This window comes from Rhinoderma darwinii, chromosome 11, assembly GCF_050947455.1.
Source record: "Rhinoderma darwinii isolate aRhiDar2 chromosome 11, aRhiDar2.hap1, whole genome shotgun sequence".
NCBI classification, from domain to species: Eukaryota; Metazoa; Chordata; class Amphibia; order Anura; family Rhinodermatidae; genus Rhinoderma; species Rhinoderma darwinii.
The window spans coordinates 80,341,858-80,357,848 of NC_134697.1; the positions used below are offsets into that span (position 1 = coordinate 80,341,858).

At 43.4% G+C, this 15,991-nt stretch overlaps 1 protein-coding gene across 2 annotated transcripts in view; it reads right to left on the reverse strand.

Moving 5' to 3' along the window:
* Nucleotides 1-15,991, reverse strand: part of TUBGCP2 (tubulin gamma complex component 2) — a 98,492-nt gene that overhangs the window by 37,567 nt on the left and 44,934 nt on the right. For both annotated transcript variants that reach the window (XR_012851072.1, XM_075841819.1), the window contains exon 8: nucleotides 10,404-10,593. Coding sequence is in view for 1 of the 2 variants with exons in the window: in XM_075841819.1 (XP_075697934.1) it covers nucleotides 10,404-10,593 (190 nt within the window). In the remaining variant the exon portion in view is untranslated. The remainder of the gene's footprint in view (nucleotides 1-10,403; nucleotides 10,594-15,991) is intronic.

A 15,991-nucleotide genomic window follows, 5' to 3' on the forward strand; every position in this document is an offset into this window, starting at 1 on the left:
TCCGGATAAAATACTGAACTCTCTTTGTAATAAATCCAAAGTTTTAATTGCCCCGTTGATAGATGTGATAATTGAGTAATACCCCACTTCACCCAAAAACGACTAACCTCTACTTTTACGAATTGAGTGAGAAATTCATTCCCCCGTGTAGGGGTAAAGAAAATGTACCTACCTCCCAATTTCTGTTTCACCGCACTCCACACCTTATGCATCATGCTAAAAACTTTATACCTATCAGACAACTTACTAAAGCATCCGGTCTTCAAAACCTGGAATATGTTATCCCTCCGTACAGCGCCCCCCAAAGGCCAGATCAATCTATTTGCTGCTGAATGTTCCCAATCAATAAGCTGTTGGATTTGCGAAGATAGGAAATACAAACCCTCCCTCTATCACTGGACGGTGTAATTTACTATATTTAATACGAGTTTCCTTGCCCCAGAATAATAGATCATTAAAAATGGATTCCAGCATACTCAAAAACTAGAGAATTGCCAAATATATGCAAAACCTCGGTAATATAACAATTTTAAATCAGGGCAATCCCCAAGGACAGATGGAGAAGATTTCAAGTCTTTACCGTACTTCTTAAAATGTAACTAAACTTTTAACAAACTTCTGACAGGTCATAGTGACATGTCAGAAGTTTTGATTGGTGGGGGTCTGAGCACGGAGACCCCCACCGATCACTAAAACTAACCATCAGAAGCGCTCGGGTGAGCGCTGAGCCGCTTAGTTTCTGACCGGCTTTTCTCGGAAAGCCGATGTAACGGTGTAAGGACCCATAGACTTTCTATGGAGTCCGTACACCGTTACATCGGCTTTCCAACAAAAGCCAATCAGAAACCAAGCGGCTCACCCGAGCGCTTCCGCTGCTTCGTTTCAGCGATCGGTGGGGGTCTCAGTGCTGGGACCCCACCGATTAAAACTTCTGACATGTCACTATGGCATGTCAGAAATTTGTTGAAAGTTTAGTTACACTTTAAAGTACTCATTAGGGGGGAGAATATTTAAAGCTGTATAATCAATTCTTTTTGAAATGACAATGCCCAAATAACGACTCGGATCCACAATTTGGAGAACTCCTTGCACTTGATTGGCGGAGTCTACACTCTAAAAGACGAGAAACATTGATTTGGACCAATTTATCTGGATACCCGACAGAGCCCCAAACTCCTGATACACGCAAACGACATGCTCCACATCCGACAAACGCCTAAGATACAGGAGCATGACGTCCGCGTACAAGGAAATTTTTTCCTCCTGACCACCCAACAGAAACCCCTTAATACCTGGGTCTGCCCTTAGCTTCAATGCAAGACATTCAATAACAATTGCAAATAAAAAAGGGGATAAAGGACATCCCTGTCGGGTACCTCTAGCTAATACAAAAAAAAAAAAAAAAAGGTGAATTATCTTACTCACACCCACCTGGGCCTGGGTAGTCCTATACAACCGATTGAACCAGGAGACAAAATTTTCTCCAAACCCAAATCTCAGGAGAGTTGCCCACAAAAACTCCCAATTTACCGAATCAAACGCCTTTACTGCATCAGTTGAGAGAAGTCCACCCTCCAAACACATAATTATCTATTGCAAATTAGTAAAAACTTTACGCAAATTGTAATTGATGGCTTTACCTGTAATAAATTCTGTCTGGTCTAGGTGGATAACATCAATAACCGATTCGCCAAGACCTTAGCTACCAACTTCATATCACAGTTTAAGGGAGAGATCGGATGGTAAGGCGATACAAGGAGCGGATCTTTGTCTTTCTTCAAAATAAGACAAGGTAGAGCATCATTCATGGATTCTGGGATTCTACCCCTGCCCTGAGCACTTTTTCCATGGTTACCAAGAACTCCCCCAGCTCGAACCCGCGGCGCTTGTTTCATAGATACCTCAAATTCCTCCCTTGACAGAGGTACCTGCAGGGCTTTCCTTTGGAGCTCTGAGATTCTAGGAAATACTATCTTATTCAAGTAGGATTTCACCAGATCCAGAGTGCATGTATCCACTGATACACATACTTCTTTATAGAAAGAGGCAAATTCCTCTGCAATTTGGACGGCATCTGTAATCATTTCCCCCAAGCTTATTCTAACTATTTCTAAATGCCCCCTCTGATTTTTCACACACGATGACAAGAGGAGTTTTCCCACTATCTCAGGATGAGATTATCACATTTTTCTCCAATGATCCTTGCCTTAGAAATGCCTCATACCTTTCTTGAGAAGTACGCCAGGCCGCTGCATCCCATGGACGAATCGTATACTCCTGCTCTGCTCTATTAAGATCCTGCCTCATAGAACCCATCACCCGTCTCTCTCCCCTATTTTTATCAATATTTCTTTTTTTTTTTTACAAACGTCTCACATAGCCTTGACAGTATCCCAAATCACTCCTCTAAATGCAGTCCCCTTATTACTTAAAAAAACAAACTCCACAAACTGATCCAGAGCTTCCTCATCTCATTCCATTCCCAAAATTATGGAGGGGGAGATTATATAAGTATATATATATATATATATATATATATATAGTCTCGCAGAACAACCACGCCTTGTGGCCTCAATTTCAACAAGCAATGGTGAATGATCTGACATGCCTCTTGCTTCAAATTCTACTCTCTTAAATAAGCCCATCATCTGTTTATTGGCCAATGCTAAAATCAATTCTTGAGAGGGATTCCGAGGTCTTAGAGTAGCAAGAAAACTGGGACATATGTGGATGAAAAATCCTCCATGTATCAAACCATCCCATTTCCTCCAAATAAATCCCAAAAGAATGGCTAAACACTCGCAGATTTCACATGGGACCTCCTGAGCCGATCTTTTACTTCATCTGGAACCTTATTAAAGTCCCCAATTAAAAGGAAAGGAACTCCAGATTTATTAACCAGAAACGAGGCGATGTTATCCAGAACTAAGGGTGCGTTCACATATGTCAGTTGCATCAGCGTAAGTATTTTTGTCTCTCAGTGATTACAACTGATGCAAAAACTTATATAGTGCCACACACCCCCTTTAGATAATACCGCAGTGCCCTCTGTAGATCGTGCAACACCCCCCCTGTATATAGTGCCACACACCCCCTGTAGCGAATGCCGAAGTGCCTCTGTATATAGTGCCACACCCCCCTGTAGATAATGTCTGTTGATAGTGCCACCCCCTGTATATAGTGCCACACCCCCCTGTAGATAATACCGCAGTGCTCTTTTAGATAGTGCCACACCCCTGTATATAGTGCCATACCCCCGGTATATAGTGCTACACACGCTCATGTAGATAATGCTGCAGTGCCCTCTGTATATAATGCCACAACACCCCCTGTAGATAGTGCAACACAGCCCCCCTGTAGATAGCGCCACAGAGCCCACAACCCCTTTGTAGGTAGCGCCACACAGCCCACAGCCCCCTTGTAGGTAGCGCCACACAGCCCACTTGTAGGTAGCGCCACACAGCCCACAGCCCCCTTGTAGGAAGCGCCACACAGCCCACAGCCCCCTTGTAGGAAGCGCCACACAGCCCCCTTGTAGGTAGCGCCACACAGCCCCTTGTATGACGTGCCACACAGCCCACAGCCCTTGTAGGTAGCGCCACACAGCCCACAGCCCCCTTGTAGGTAGCGCCACACAGCCCACTTGTAGGTAGCGCCACACAGCCCCCTTGTAGGTAGCGCCACACAGCCCCCTTGTAGGTAGCGCCACACAACCCACAGCCCCCTTGTAGGTAGAGCCACACAGCCCACAGGTAGGTAGCGCCACACAGCCCACAGCCCCCTTGTAGGTAGCGCCACACAGCCCACAGCCCCCTTGTAGGTAGCGCCACACAGCCCACAGCCCCTTGTAGGAAGCGCCACACAGCCCACTTGTAGGTAGCGCCACACAGCCCCCTTGTAGGTAGCGCCACACAGCCCACAGCCCCCTTATAGGTAGCGCCACACAGCCCACAGCCCCCTTGTAGGTAGCGCCACACAGCCCACAGCCCCCTTGTAGGTAGCGCCACACAGCCCACAGTCCCCTTGAAGGTAGTGCCACACAGCCCAGCCCCCTTGAAGGTAGTGCCACACAGCCCAGAGGTAGATAGCACCCACTTCCCCTGTAGCTCCCTGAAGGAGCGAAATCCCCCTTTGGCCATGGATTCTGCTCCTGGAGCACTCCCCTTCAGGTCTCTGTCCATATATGGACAGTGACATCAGGGACAACTCCTGAAGCGGAATCCCCGTACACAGCGTTGCCGCTCTGTGACCGGGGATTCCATTCCAGGAGAAGGCCCTATCGTCTGTGTCCATTTATGGACAGTGACGTCACTGGCTTATCTTGGAGTGGAATCCCCGGTCACAGAGTCGGCAACGCTGCGGACGGGGATTCCACTTCAGGAGTTTCCCCTGATGTCATTGTCCATATATGGACAGAGACATCAAGCGGAGCGCTCCGGAGTGGAATCCCCGGCCACACTGGGATTCCGCTCCTTCAGGGAGCTACAGTGGCGCTAGTAGATAGCAGAGCAGGGAGATACCATCCTGCTCTGCTATAGTGGCATCGCTACTGCTGTAGCAGCCGCAGCGGCTGATAGCAGCGCCGGCCATGGGGGGTCCCGTTCCCCGTCCCGACGGGCACCCTAATGCCCGGTGTCATCGCTAGCAGCCGCTATGGCTGCTACAGCGGCAGCGACGCCACTGAGTGAAGAAGCGTCCGGGCGGAATGGTGACTGAGTCGCCGGGCCCGGGCACTTCTGAAACTGCAGGTGAAGAGCCAGCGCAGCGCCCCCTTCCACCTGCTGGGGTTATGCGCCTAAGGTCGGCCCTGGGTGGGAGGGTAGTAGTCAGGGTCTCCGTCTCTTATAGAATCCCCGACAGTGCTATGACCGGGGATTCCGCTCCTAACTCACATCCACCTTCCCGCTGGGTGCTGAGAGAAGGTGGATGCTCTGCTGTAAGTACTACACAAACGTTACCGAAGTGTCAGGATTGTAAATAGAAATCGCTTCCTGGCTGGTAGTGATGTGTATTCACTGTCAAGACACTTCAGTAACGTTAATGTGTAAGTGACTGCACATACGGATCTAGCAAGATCACTATCACTATGCACTGATTAAATGAATGGAGAGAAGTGTATGACGCTGATTGGATTTTTCTAAATAAAAAGCACTGCTGTCACCTACATTACAGCGCCAATCTCCTTATGTAGGAGATAGAGCACTTATAATGTGGTGACAGAGCCTCTTTAAAGTCCATCCGGGCAATGAACATATCTTCTCAGTACTTATGGAAGTCCCTTAGAGTCCATCCAAGTGTTTGCCTCCTCAGGAGAGGAGAAAAAACAGGGTTAAGCCTCATTTCACCCATAACTTTGTTGGGAATAGTAAGGAATATTGCAACTTTGCTTTTCTCAAACATTTCTTCATTTCAACTATCTTAAGCCTGTTTTTAGAGGTGGCCGTCGAGTAATCCGGAAAAAGGATTATCTGGGCTCCATTTACCACCATGTTCTCCCTGCACATAACAACTTACGCAAAATAGATCTTGGAGCCTGGCCTACAGGTCTAGGTTTAAACGGGACTCTACGAGCCCTTTCCATGGCAAAGACTTTGGACAGCGCTGCCTGTCCAAACATTTCCAGCAGCTAGTTTGTGATATACCCACAACAATTTTTTCCTTCTATCCCCTCAGGGAATCCCATACAACGAATTATCGCTCTCCTGGATCTATACTCCAGCAATTTTTTTTATAAATTCTCTTTATTAAATTTTTCAAAAGTAGAAAAAACAAAACAATGACATAGTGTCCAATTTACAAAGTTAGAGTCAATATACAAGGTGTTATAAATTGCAGTCATACAAACATAGTGAACAGAATAAGGCATACATGACTCATATATCCTAATCAAAGGACGTGGTATAAGATATGATTAATTAGTCATATCATTCTATTACCCCATTATGAAGCCAAGACATATTGCTTATTAGGACTTGTATGTCAAGGAACTCACATAGAACATATAACAGACAAACTACATGTAAATCAAATAACATAATACATATTGCATTCTCCCAGATTAAAGTAAAACAAAGATAAAATTATAAATCTTAGTCTCCATACTATATTGGGTTATAGAGAATAGTAGTAATTAAGAGGGCATGCAGGGATTATTTCCAGAAATACCTCAATGCTGAAGAAAATCTCTCCATAGTTGTCAAGTACGAAGAAAGGAGTCCTTTGTAAAAGTATTCCAACCCACAAATTCCTCCAACCTATGAAGCTGGTGCATCTCGGCCCACCATTGATCTACTGAGGGAGGTTCCTCATCCCTCCATCTCAGCGGTATTAACAGGTTCGCAGTGGATATCATAAAGGTTATTAAATCCCTTGCCGAGGGAGTAAAATCAGTTGTTGGTAGCCCCAATAAGATCAGTTTGGGATCGAACTGTATATTGCTACCCGTGACATATCGAATGCCCTGTTCCATTTGTGTCCAGAAGACTTTGATCTTAGGACCAGATATGTAAAATTGTCCCTGCAGCATGACCACATCCCCAAAGGGAATTAGTTGGTATTAGATGCAACTTATAGAGGTGGTATGGAGTGAGGTACCATCTTGTGACCAATTTATAAGAGTTCTCCTGGTATCTCACACAACGAGAGAAACCGTGAGCACGTGACAAAACACAAGCCACCTCCTCCATTGACATGGTGATGCCTAATTCTTTCTCCCACTCCACCAAGAAAAAAGGTTTTGATGGGGTATCACAAAGAAGGAGGCCAGCATATATTTTGGATAGAGGTTTTGGTGGGGTTAAGGGTAAAAGTATATAATTCCCCAACCAAGTTAGATCCAGGTAGGGGGATGGTTTGTTGGCTATAAATTTGCAACATGCTGAATTTAAATCATATGTATTGAGGAAAGTTCGAGGATGCGGACAGGCCAGACCCTGGTAGCCGTGCAAGGAGGGAATTCAAATCCAGGTTATTGAGACAGGTAGTAATATAATTTATTTTTCGAGCATTAAGTAGAGGCCATAAAGAAGAGTTAATAGTAATAGTCTTAGGTGTGCTTCTACACTACACTGATAAGGGTGCCAACGAAGAGAGGTTACCCTTAGCCAAATTCAGGGCAGGAGATTTCTGGCATATTGTCAACATTCCCCGAGTAAGATTGCTTACTAGCATCCTCTTTGGGGGAATTGAAAGATTAACCCACAGCAAACGTAACAACTCCTCCGAGAGGACCACTTTCTCTATATCCAGGTGAATTGCTTTAAAGAGGCTCTGTCACCAGATTTTGCAACCCCTATCTCCTATTGCAGCAGATAGGCGCTGCAATGTAGATTACAGTAACGTTTTTATTTTTAAAAAACGAGCATTTTTGGCCAAGTTATGACCATTTTTGTATTTATGCAAATGAGGCTTGCAAAAGTACAACTGGGCGTGTTGAAAAGTAAAAGTACAACTGGGCGTGTATTATGTGCGTACATCGGGGCGTGTTTATTACTTTTACTAGCTGGGCGTTGTGTATAGAAGTATCATCCACTTCTCTTCACAACGCCCAGCTTCTGGCAGTGCAGATCTGTGACGTCATTCACAGGTCCTGCATCGTGTCAGACGAGCGAGGACACATCGGCACCAGAGGCTACAGATGATTCTGCAGCAGCATCGGCGTTTGCAGGTAAGTCGATGTAGCTACTTACCTACAAATGCTGATGCTGCTGCAGAATCAACTGTAGCCTCTGGTGCCGACACGATGCAGGACCTGTGAGTGACGTCACAGATCTGCACTGCCAGAAGCTGGGCGTTCTGAAGAGAAGTGGATGATACTTCTCATCAGAACGCCCAGCTAGTAAAAGAAGTAAACACGCCCCGATGTACGCACATAATACACGCCCAGTTGTACTTTTACTTTTCAACACGCCCAATTGTACTTTTGCAAGCCTCATTTGCATAAATACGAAAATGGTCATAACTTGGCCATAAATGCTCGTTTTTTAAAAATAAAAACGTTACTGTAATCTACATTGCAGCGCCGATCTGCTGCAATAGCAGATAGGGGTTGCAAAATCTGGTGACAGAGCCTCTTTAAGTGAAGAATTAGCAAAGTGTCCAGCGGAGTAGTTGGATTGCTTCATAAAAAGTCCACAAATCTGGCAAGGCCATTCCCTCGTATCGTTTTTTTTAAGAGGAGTAGTCTGTATGCTATTCTGGGGTGTTTCCCATTCCATAGGAACTGGATACAAAGACTTTTAAATTTATCGAAGAAATTGGTTGGGAGATCAATGGGTAGGCTCTGCAATGTATACAGGATTTGTGAAAGTACATAAGTAGCGATCAAGTTTTTCCTGCCTATCCAAGATTGGAAGGGAATTCTGAGCTGGGAGATAATTTTTTGTGTTATAGGGAGAAGAGGGGCAAAGTTTAGGGAGTAAAGTTGAGTGGTGTCAGCTGGTATAATAACCCCTCGATATCCGATAGCATTTTGAAGCCACTTAAAAGGGCAGATAGCTTTTAGTCATGTGAGTTGATCAGCTGAGAGAGCGAATCCCAAGGCTTCCCATTTTTCATAGATAATTTTGAAGTTAGACACTTTCCATAACTGTTGAAAAATGTCCAATATCTATGGCAAAGCGTTGAGGGGATTTGTGACAATTAATAATAAATCATAAGCGAATGCCGCTAATTTGTATGTATGGCTCCCCAATCATATGCCTTGTATGCCCGCGGATTGCTTGAGTTTTGAAAGTAGGGTAAGGACAAATCAGGGACAACCCTTTCAAGTCCTATTGGAGATGGAGAAGTATCCCGACAGGGTACCATTAACGTGGATTCTTGTCGAGAGGGACTTGTAAAGGGAGAATATGGCTTTAATAAATTAAGGTGGGAAATTAAATTTGAGTAGGGACGATTTAATGTACTTTCAAAATACCTTGTCAAAGGCCTTTTCAGCATCAGTGCCAAAGAGAACCATAGAACGGCTTTGACGTTTCATATGGTATACAGCTTGTAAGACTCTACTGATAATAGGTCTACCCTCTCGACCCTTCACAAACCCCACTTGTTGATCTCCCACCAAAATTGTGGCAAAATTGGTTGAATACGTTGGGCCGATATTTTTGCCCACCATTTTAAATCACAATTTAAAAGTGAAATCGCTCTATAACTCCCACATTGCTCAAGGTCTTTCCCCTCCTTATGAAGTATTGTCATAAATGCTTCTAAAGATTGTTTAGGGAGGGGGGACATTAAAGCAGGGAATTACAGACTTCTGTGAATTTTGTAATGAAAAACCGGGACAGTAAAAGCTTAAATTTACGGACTGCTGAGGCAGATACAGATGGGTAGGACAGGTGGAGTCCATAGGGAGTAGGGTTCCAAAAAGTAAAATTTTAAAGCAGCACAGATCCCGATAACTGGAGTGGTGTCTCGCTGTAAAGTCATGATGTAATCCTTAAGAGCTAGTAGTTGGACAACAGCACAGGTCTCCAGATGTATCAAAGATAATATTTATTCGCCAAACATCCCACAACAGTTGGCAATGTTTTGACCCATAGTGAGTGAAGCCTAACAAAATGTCTAAAAACATCCTGTTAAATAGGTAAGTGTAAAACATCACATGATAAATTTCATCCAATAGTAACAGCAGTACGTCACATAGGTAATCACACTAGTGCATCTATATACAAACGTACATAGTCTGAAAAATATCAATGAATCAATTAGAATACATATATATATAATAAGAAACCATATACACCTCCACATTCCTAAAGATAACTATGAAAACTCAAAGGGATTGGCTCACCACTCTAGAGTGACCAGCGGCATTCAGCAGATCATAATTCGCAAGGCAATATGGTAAGTGTCTATATGACTCTCTGCGTATACGTTTCTGTGTACATAAGTCTCAGTGTCTGTATGTTCCAGTATGTGTGAGTGCCTGTGTCTATATAAGTGCCTATATGTGTATATATGTCTCTGTGTGTGTGTGTGTGTGTGTATATATATATATATATATATATATATATATATATGCCTCTGGGCATGCATATATTTCCTGTATGTCGAAATATGTCTATGTATATACAGTATTTCTGACACCCCTTCAGGTTTTCTATCTCCTGGCAGCCCACATCCCTGGACAATATGTTGTTCATCATCAATGATGCTAGCTATAACTGTCCCCAGTGTTCATACAACATTTGAGGTAAAGCACACCAAGAAAACTGATTTTACAGGTCTGTCCTGAGACAACGGAGTTGAGAGAGTGCTATGGTCCTGACAAAAACACTGTCGAATTGATAGCAAAATTCTATAAATATAACCCTATGCAAAAAAAAAATTCTAAGAGACACACAACAGAAACATAAAATGTAAAATATAGTGTTATGGTATTTTTAGTACCAAATGTGTACCTGTATGGATCATTAATGATTCCCCTGTATATCCACTTCTCGAGGATTTCAAAGTATGGTGCACTAGCGGTCTTTGTTAAAAAAATACATAACTCCTGTGCTTGGGTATCTCCAGTGTAACCAAATGCCCTGTCATGCAGCAGGCTGAGTGTTGCTCCACCCAGACACTCACTTCTATCCAATGAAGTAGCTGGAAAAAAATTTAATTAAAAAAAATTAGGAATACACCATACAGTCGAGTTAGGTTATTGGTTGACAGGGCAGTCAGTGTGATTGGTGCAACTTTATAAATAGTCTTTATTAAAAAATAGTTTTACTTTTTGAAATACAGCGGTTATATATCCTGCATACAGAGCAGCTGTATCATTCGCTAAATCCTGTTCCCGTCAGGTCCGCGGGACTGACTGGTTCAGTGAAAGCGGGTCCTGCGTGTCTCTGACACACAGGATACACCTGTAATCTATCACATCTAAGTTCATAACTTCGTTGTGATAGACCACAGGTGGATCCTGAGTGTCATTGACCCACTGACACTGAACCCGTCAGGTCCGCGGGACTAACGGATTCAGGTCATAGCGAAAGATACAGCTGCTCTCAAAAAGTAAAAATAATACAAAGTTGCATCTGACATTATATATATATATATATATATATATATATATATATATATATATATATATATAAAATTAAAAAAAAAAGGGTTACATAACCTTTAACCCCTCAAGGACATGGACTATTTGGCACGTTCAGGACGCAGCCCCATTCTTCAAATGTGTCACTTTACGTGGTTATAATTTTGGAATGCTTTCACCTATCCAATCGATTATGAGAATGTTTTCTCGTGACACATTATACTTCAAGTTCGTGGTAAAATTTGGTCGATACATTCAGTATTTTATTGTGAAAAACAACAAAATTTTGCGAGAAATTGCAAAAATTTGCATTTTTCTAAATTTAAATGTATCTGCTTAAAAGACATAGTTATACCACACAAAATAAATACTAATTAACATCCCCCATATGTCTACTTTAGATTGGCATAGTTTTTTTTTTTAACATCCTTTTTTTTCTAGGACGTTACAAGACTTAGAACTTTAGCAGAAATTTCTCACATTTTCAAGAAAATGTCAAAAAGCTATTTTTACAGGGTCCAGTTCAGTTAAGTGGTTTTGAGAAGCCCATACAATGCAAACACCCATAAAATCGCCCCATTTTAAAAACTGAACCCCCTTAAAGTATTCAAAACAGCATTTATAAAGTTTATTAACCCTTTAGGCGTTTCACAAGAATTACAGCAAAGTAGGGATGAAATTGACAAATTAAATTTTTTTTTGCAGAAATTAATATTTTAAAATTACAATTTCCCGCTGATATGCCATTTTAGTGCACAGTATGCTATGCCCAGTTTGTGCCACCGAAGACACACACCTCGTAAACTGCTAAGCTGGTTCTCCCGGGTATGGCGATGCCATATATGTGGACGTAAACGGCTGTTTGTGCACGCTGTAGGGTTCAGAAGGGAGGGAGCGCCATTTGGCTTTTGGAGCACAGATTTAGCTTGGTAGTTGTTCTGTTTGGGGTTTTGCTGGTATTTCAGTTTATAATGTGGGGGTCATATGTAATCTGTGTGGAGAACATCAGGGCATAATAAAAGGGTATAATAATGCAGTAAATAAATAATATTTCAGAGATATGTGGCCAGTGTCGCACTGATAAACGGTGCCTGATCTTATCCGCTTTTGGACACTCTGCACATTTTGTGTTGCCATATTCTGAGAGCAAGAACTTGATTCAAAAAAGCTGTCTAAGAGCTTATTTATTGTGGGACCAATTTATTTATATCTAGTTCCTTAACTTATTTATATCTAGCTCCGTTCCCTGCAGCTACAGCATGGTGCTAGTTGTAACATACAGCTGATGCCAGTGGCTGATGTCGCAGGCTCAGCTTCTGAGCCTGTGCCATCTTGTTACTGCGGCCGGACACCTTTTAGGCCCCGCCTAGCAGGCTTCCGTACTTGGCAGACAGGGTGCCATTGTTAGGCCTCCAATCTGCCGGAGCAGTCATCGGAACCCCGCAATTTCATTGCAGGGTTCTGATCATCTTTGTAAATGCCATAGATGCAGCGCTCGCTTTTGAGCGCTGCATGTAAGGCGTTAATCAGCCGGATCGGAGGCTAGCTCCGGTCCTGGCCTTGAAGCCATGATAGCTTTAAGCTATCACTGCTTGAAAACTGTGTCTGCAGTCACAGCACCCAGTTAATGCTATGGCGTAGTAGTCCGTCAGTTTGCGTTAACAGGACAACGCCTGTGACAGACTATTAAGTCACATAACGTTAAGGGGTTAAATTAGGCCTATGCGATTATAAAATGCATGAATAATTTTTGCAGGAAGTTTGTGAAAACTACTTTAAAAAGTACTCATTCAATAATTATAAAGGTTATAGAAGCCTGTAGACTTTGAGTGGTACCTTTAAGTTCAAGGTGTGCGAAACTCACACATACCACGTCTTTAAAAAAAATAAAATCATTTTTGTTACCGTAAAACGTTTTTCTCGCCACGTTCATTGGGGACATAGACGATGACCTGGGGTATAGATGCTGTCAGTAGGAGGCGGACACTAAAGTGTTAGATCTTCCTACCATGTTATACCCTTCCTGCAGACACTGAGCTTATTAGTTTGTACATAAGCAGCAGAGAACACAAATAGTTTCAACAATTGATCTAGAAGGAAAAATAAATCAATCAACTGATGAAGAATAGTTATAGCTCCTAAAAAAAAAAAAAAAAGTTAAAAAATTGGGAGGGTGCTGTGTCCACCCATGAGCAATCAGGATTTTACAGTGAGTAACAAAAATCCTATTTTCTCACCTGTGTCATTGGGGACAGAGATAATGAATTGGGATGTTCATAAGCATTCCCAGGGGTAAAAAAGAAAAGGCATCGGACGAGGCAGGGTATGCACCCTATAGAGCATAGTAACGAGCTATAAGTCGAAAAGGGAGAACAAGTTGTGAATCCAAAATGGAAAGCTCTGACTATAGCACAATATGCAGTGAAAATGGTCATATTAATTCCTGAAAATATACAGTAGTAGCCTCACGCCTCGTCCGGGGAGATGAAAAGACAGATAGCACATCTATATGGAATAGAGAGCATCCACCAGAATTGGAGAGACTTACCTTCGGTAGGAAGGGAGGAACTGAATGAACAACAGCCGGAGAAACCGCCAAATGTGACACATTAGTTGGAACAGATAGCTATCAAAAAGGCTAACTACTAAGAAGAAGCTGAAGAGAGATCTCACAAGGCTCCATCACCAGGTTGAGGTCTTAAAGAGTTGTGGGGTGAACAGAAGGGGAGCAACATGAGTGACCACTTGGAGAAAAATCTGGACGTCAGGGAGAAAACTAAGGTCAAGACCCAGATCAAAGCCCTGCTGGAGAAAAGGCAAAACTCTGGACAAGAAAAAGGGATTAAGAGAAAAGGAATCACTTCTCAAACTAGAAGGAGAAATACTTCTCAGTATAGTTGTGATGATCTGCTCAGAGAACCACAAGATCTCTGGACCGATGTTTGAACAGACCTGGTATCAAACTTAATGACTCTTAAAGGGATTGAAATATATAAACTCAATATACATTTTAGAGTAACTTTGTAAAGTATTGTTATTAAAAAGACTTTTTCCACAATCATGACTCTAAACTCTGGGTCCGTTTAGCCCAACAGTTGTGTACTCGTACCCTTTCAACTTTGCCTTGGACCCTGCCTGGGAATAGACCGACTTCCGCCTCTTTTGTCGTTTATCATACCCTCTTGGCACTGCAGGCCTCTGGGAAGTCGGGCTCACTAGTTGACCCATTGGGTCCTTTGTCTCCCGTCACCGACAACCCCGCATTTCCGGCCGGGGAGGCGCGTCTCTCCTTCCTGGGTAGGTCTTCCACCAACCCCATGTATTTCTCTCAGGTTCTCTCTGATGTATCCCTGCTCCCATTGGCCACGATCTGCCCAGCTGATACACCGTCGCCCCGTCAATATTTGCATACTCCCAATTACAGCATTTTTTTTACAGTGTCACTAAGCGTAGGGCTCATCTTCACCGGCCGCTTACTGATTTTGAGCAATTGTGCGTTTCCACTCGGTCCCCGGAGCACGCCATCTCCACACTCTATAAACTTCTCCTATCCCAGCGATCCCCTCATCTCCCATCCTTCTGTAGGGCATGGGAGACAGAATTGGGCGCAACCTTTTCTGATGCTCAATGGAGATGGTGTTTCACCCTGTCCCAGAAGGCCTCTATAGCCGTCAGAGCCCAGGAAACCAGCTACAAAATTATTTCTAGGTGGTATAGAGTTCCTGCAGCCCTGCACAGATGGTACCAGTCTGTCCCTGATGAGTGTTGGCGGTGCGGGGCGTCGGGGGCCTCCATGTCGCACATTTGGTGGAGTTGCTCTAGTTTGCAAAGTTTATGGGAGGCGGTTCTTAAAATTATAGTGGAAGTGACTGGGGTTTCGGTCCCTAACTCCCCTGAGGCGGTCCTTTTATTTTAGTTCCCTATGCCGCTTACCATTTACAAAAGGTTCCTTAATTAGACATCTACTCCAAGCTGCCAAATTCGTTATCCCTCGTAAGTGGAAAACAGCGGTCCCTCCGCTGCTGGATGAGTGGTTCCAGGAGGTCGCTTTGATACAGCGAATGGAACACTTTCTGGCTCATTCCCGGCCTCTTCTAGATGGTACAAGGATACTTGGTCTCAATGGCTAATGTTTCTCTCTTCTCCCACCTATCACAATGCAGTGGCCTGAGAAACACATCATTTCCCAGGAGATTTCATCACTGTAGGGACTACAGGCAGGTGCATTAGGGTTTGTTCGCTCTACCACCATCTCTGACAGGCGCATGGCTGCTTCTTCTCATTTTATCTAGGATGTTCAGGTGCTGGAGTCCAGGTTCGCCACAACCTCCCTTTTTTTTCCTTGCCCGTGTTTGTTTTCCATTTTTTTCTGTTTTTTTTTCCTCCCTTCTCTCATTGTGTCTATTGTGAGCGGTCTTTGCTTGCTGCGACTGTGCATACATGTACTTATCATTGCATTTTAGGAGGTCTGGGGGGCGGGATTGGTGTATTTTCGTTTATTTTTGTCTCAATGCTCATTTCCTTTAAGCTTCCTCAGACTGATGTGATTGTATTATGCGCATGACAAGGCTTGTGATGTTCACTCTCCTGTTTGGGCTGTGCGCGTTTCGCAGATGTCCGCTTCCTCACCCCCTTGAAACGCGCGTCGGGGCACAGTGATCATCGGGACACAGCCTAGGACACTTTATGGGTAAGAGTATCCTGGCTACCCCTGTATTTTCAGGGCATGGTTTAGACTCACTTTCTTAGTACATGGTGCTCTTTTTCTGGACCATTTATGTCCCTCATTAGCATCAACACATACATTGAGTTTTTACTACCATAGTTCATACCAGTGATAGTCCTACTGCAAACCTATACAATAGGGGTTTAATATTTATGACTCTGGCTCTCCTGATGTATCTCTGTGTCATTTTTATTGAGTTTCTCCTGTTATACATACCTTTTTAAATGTTT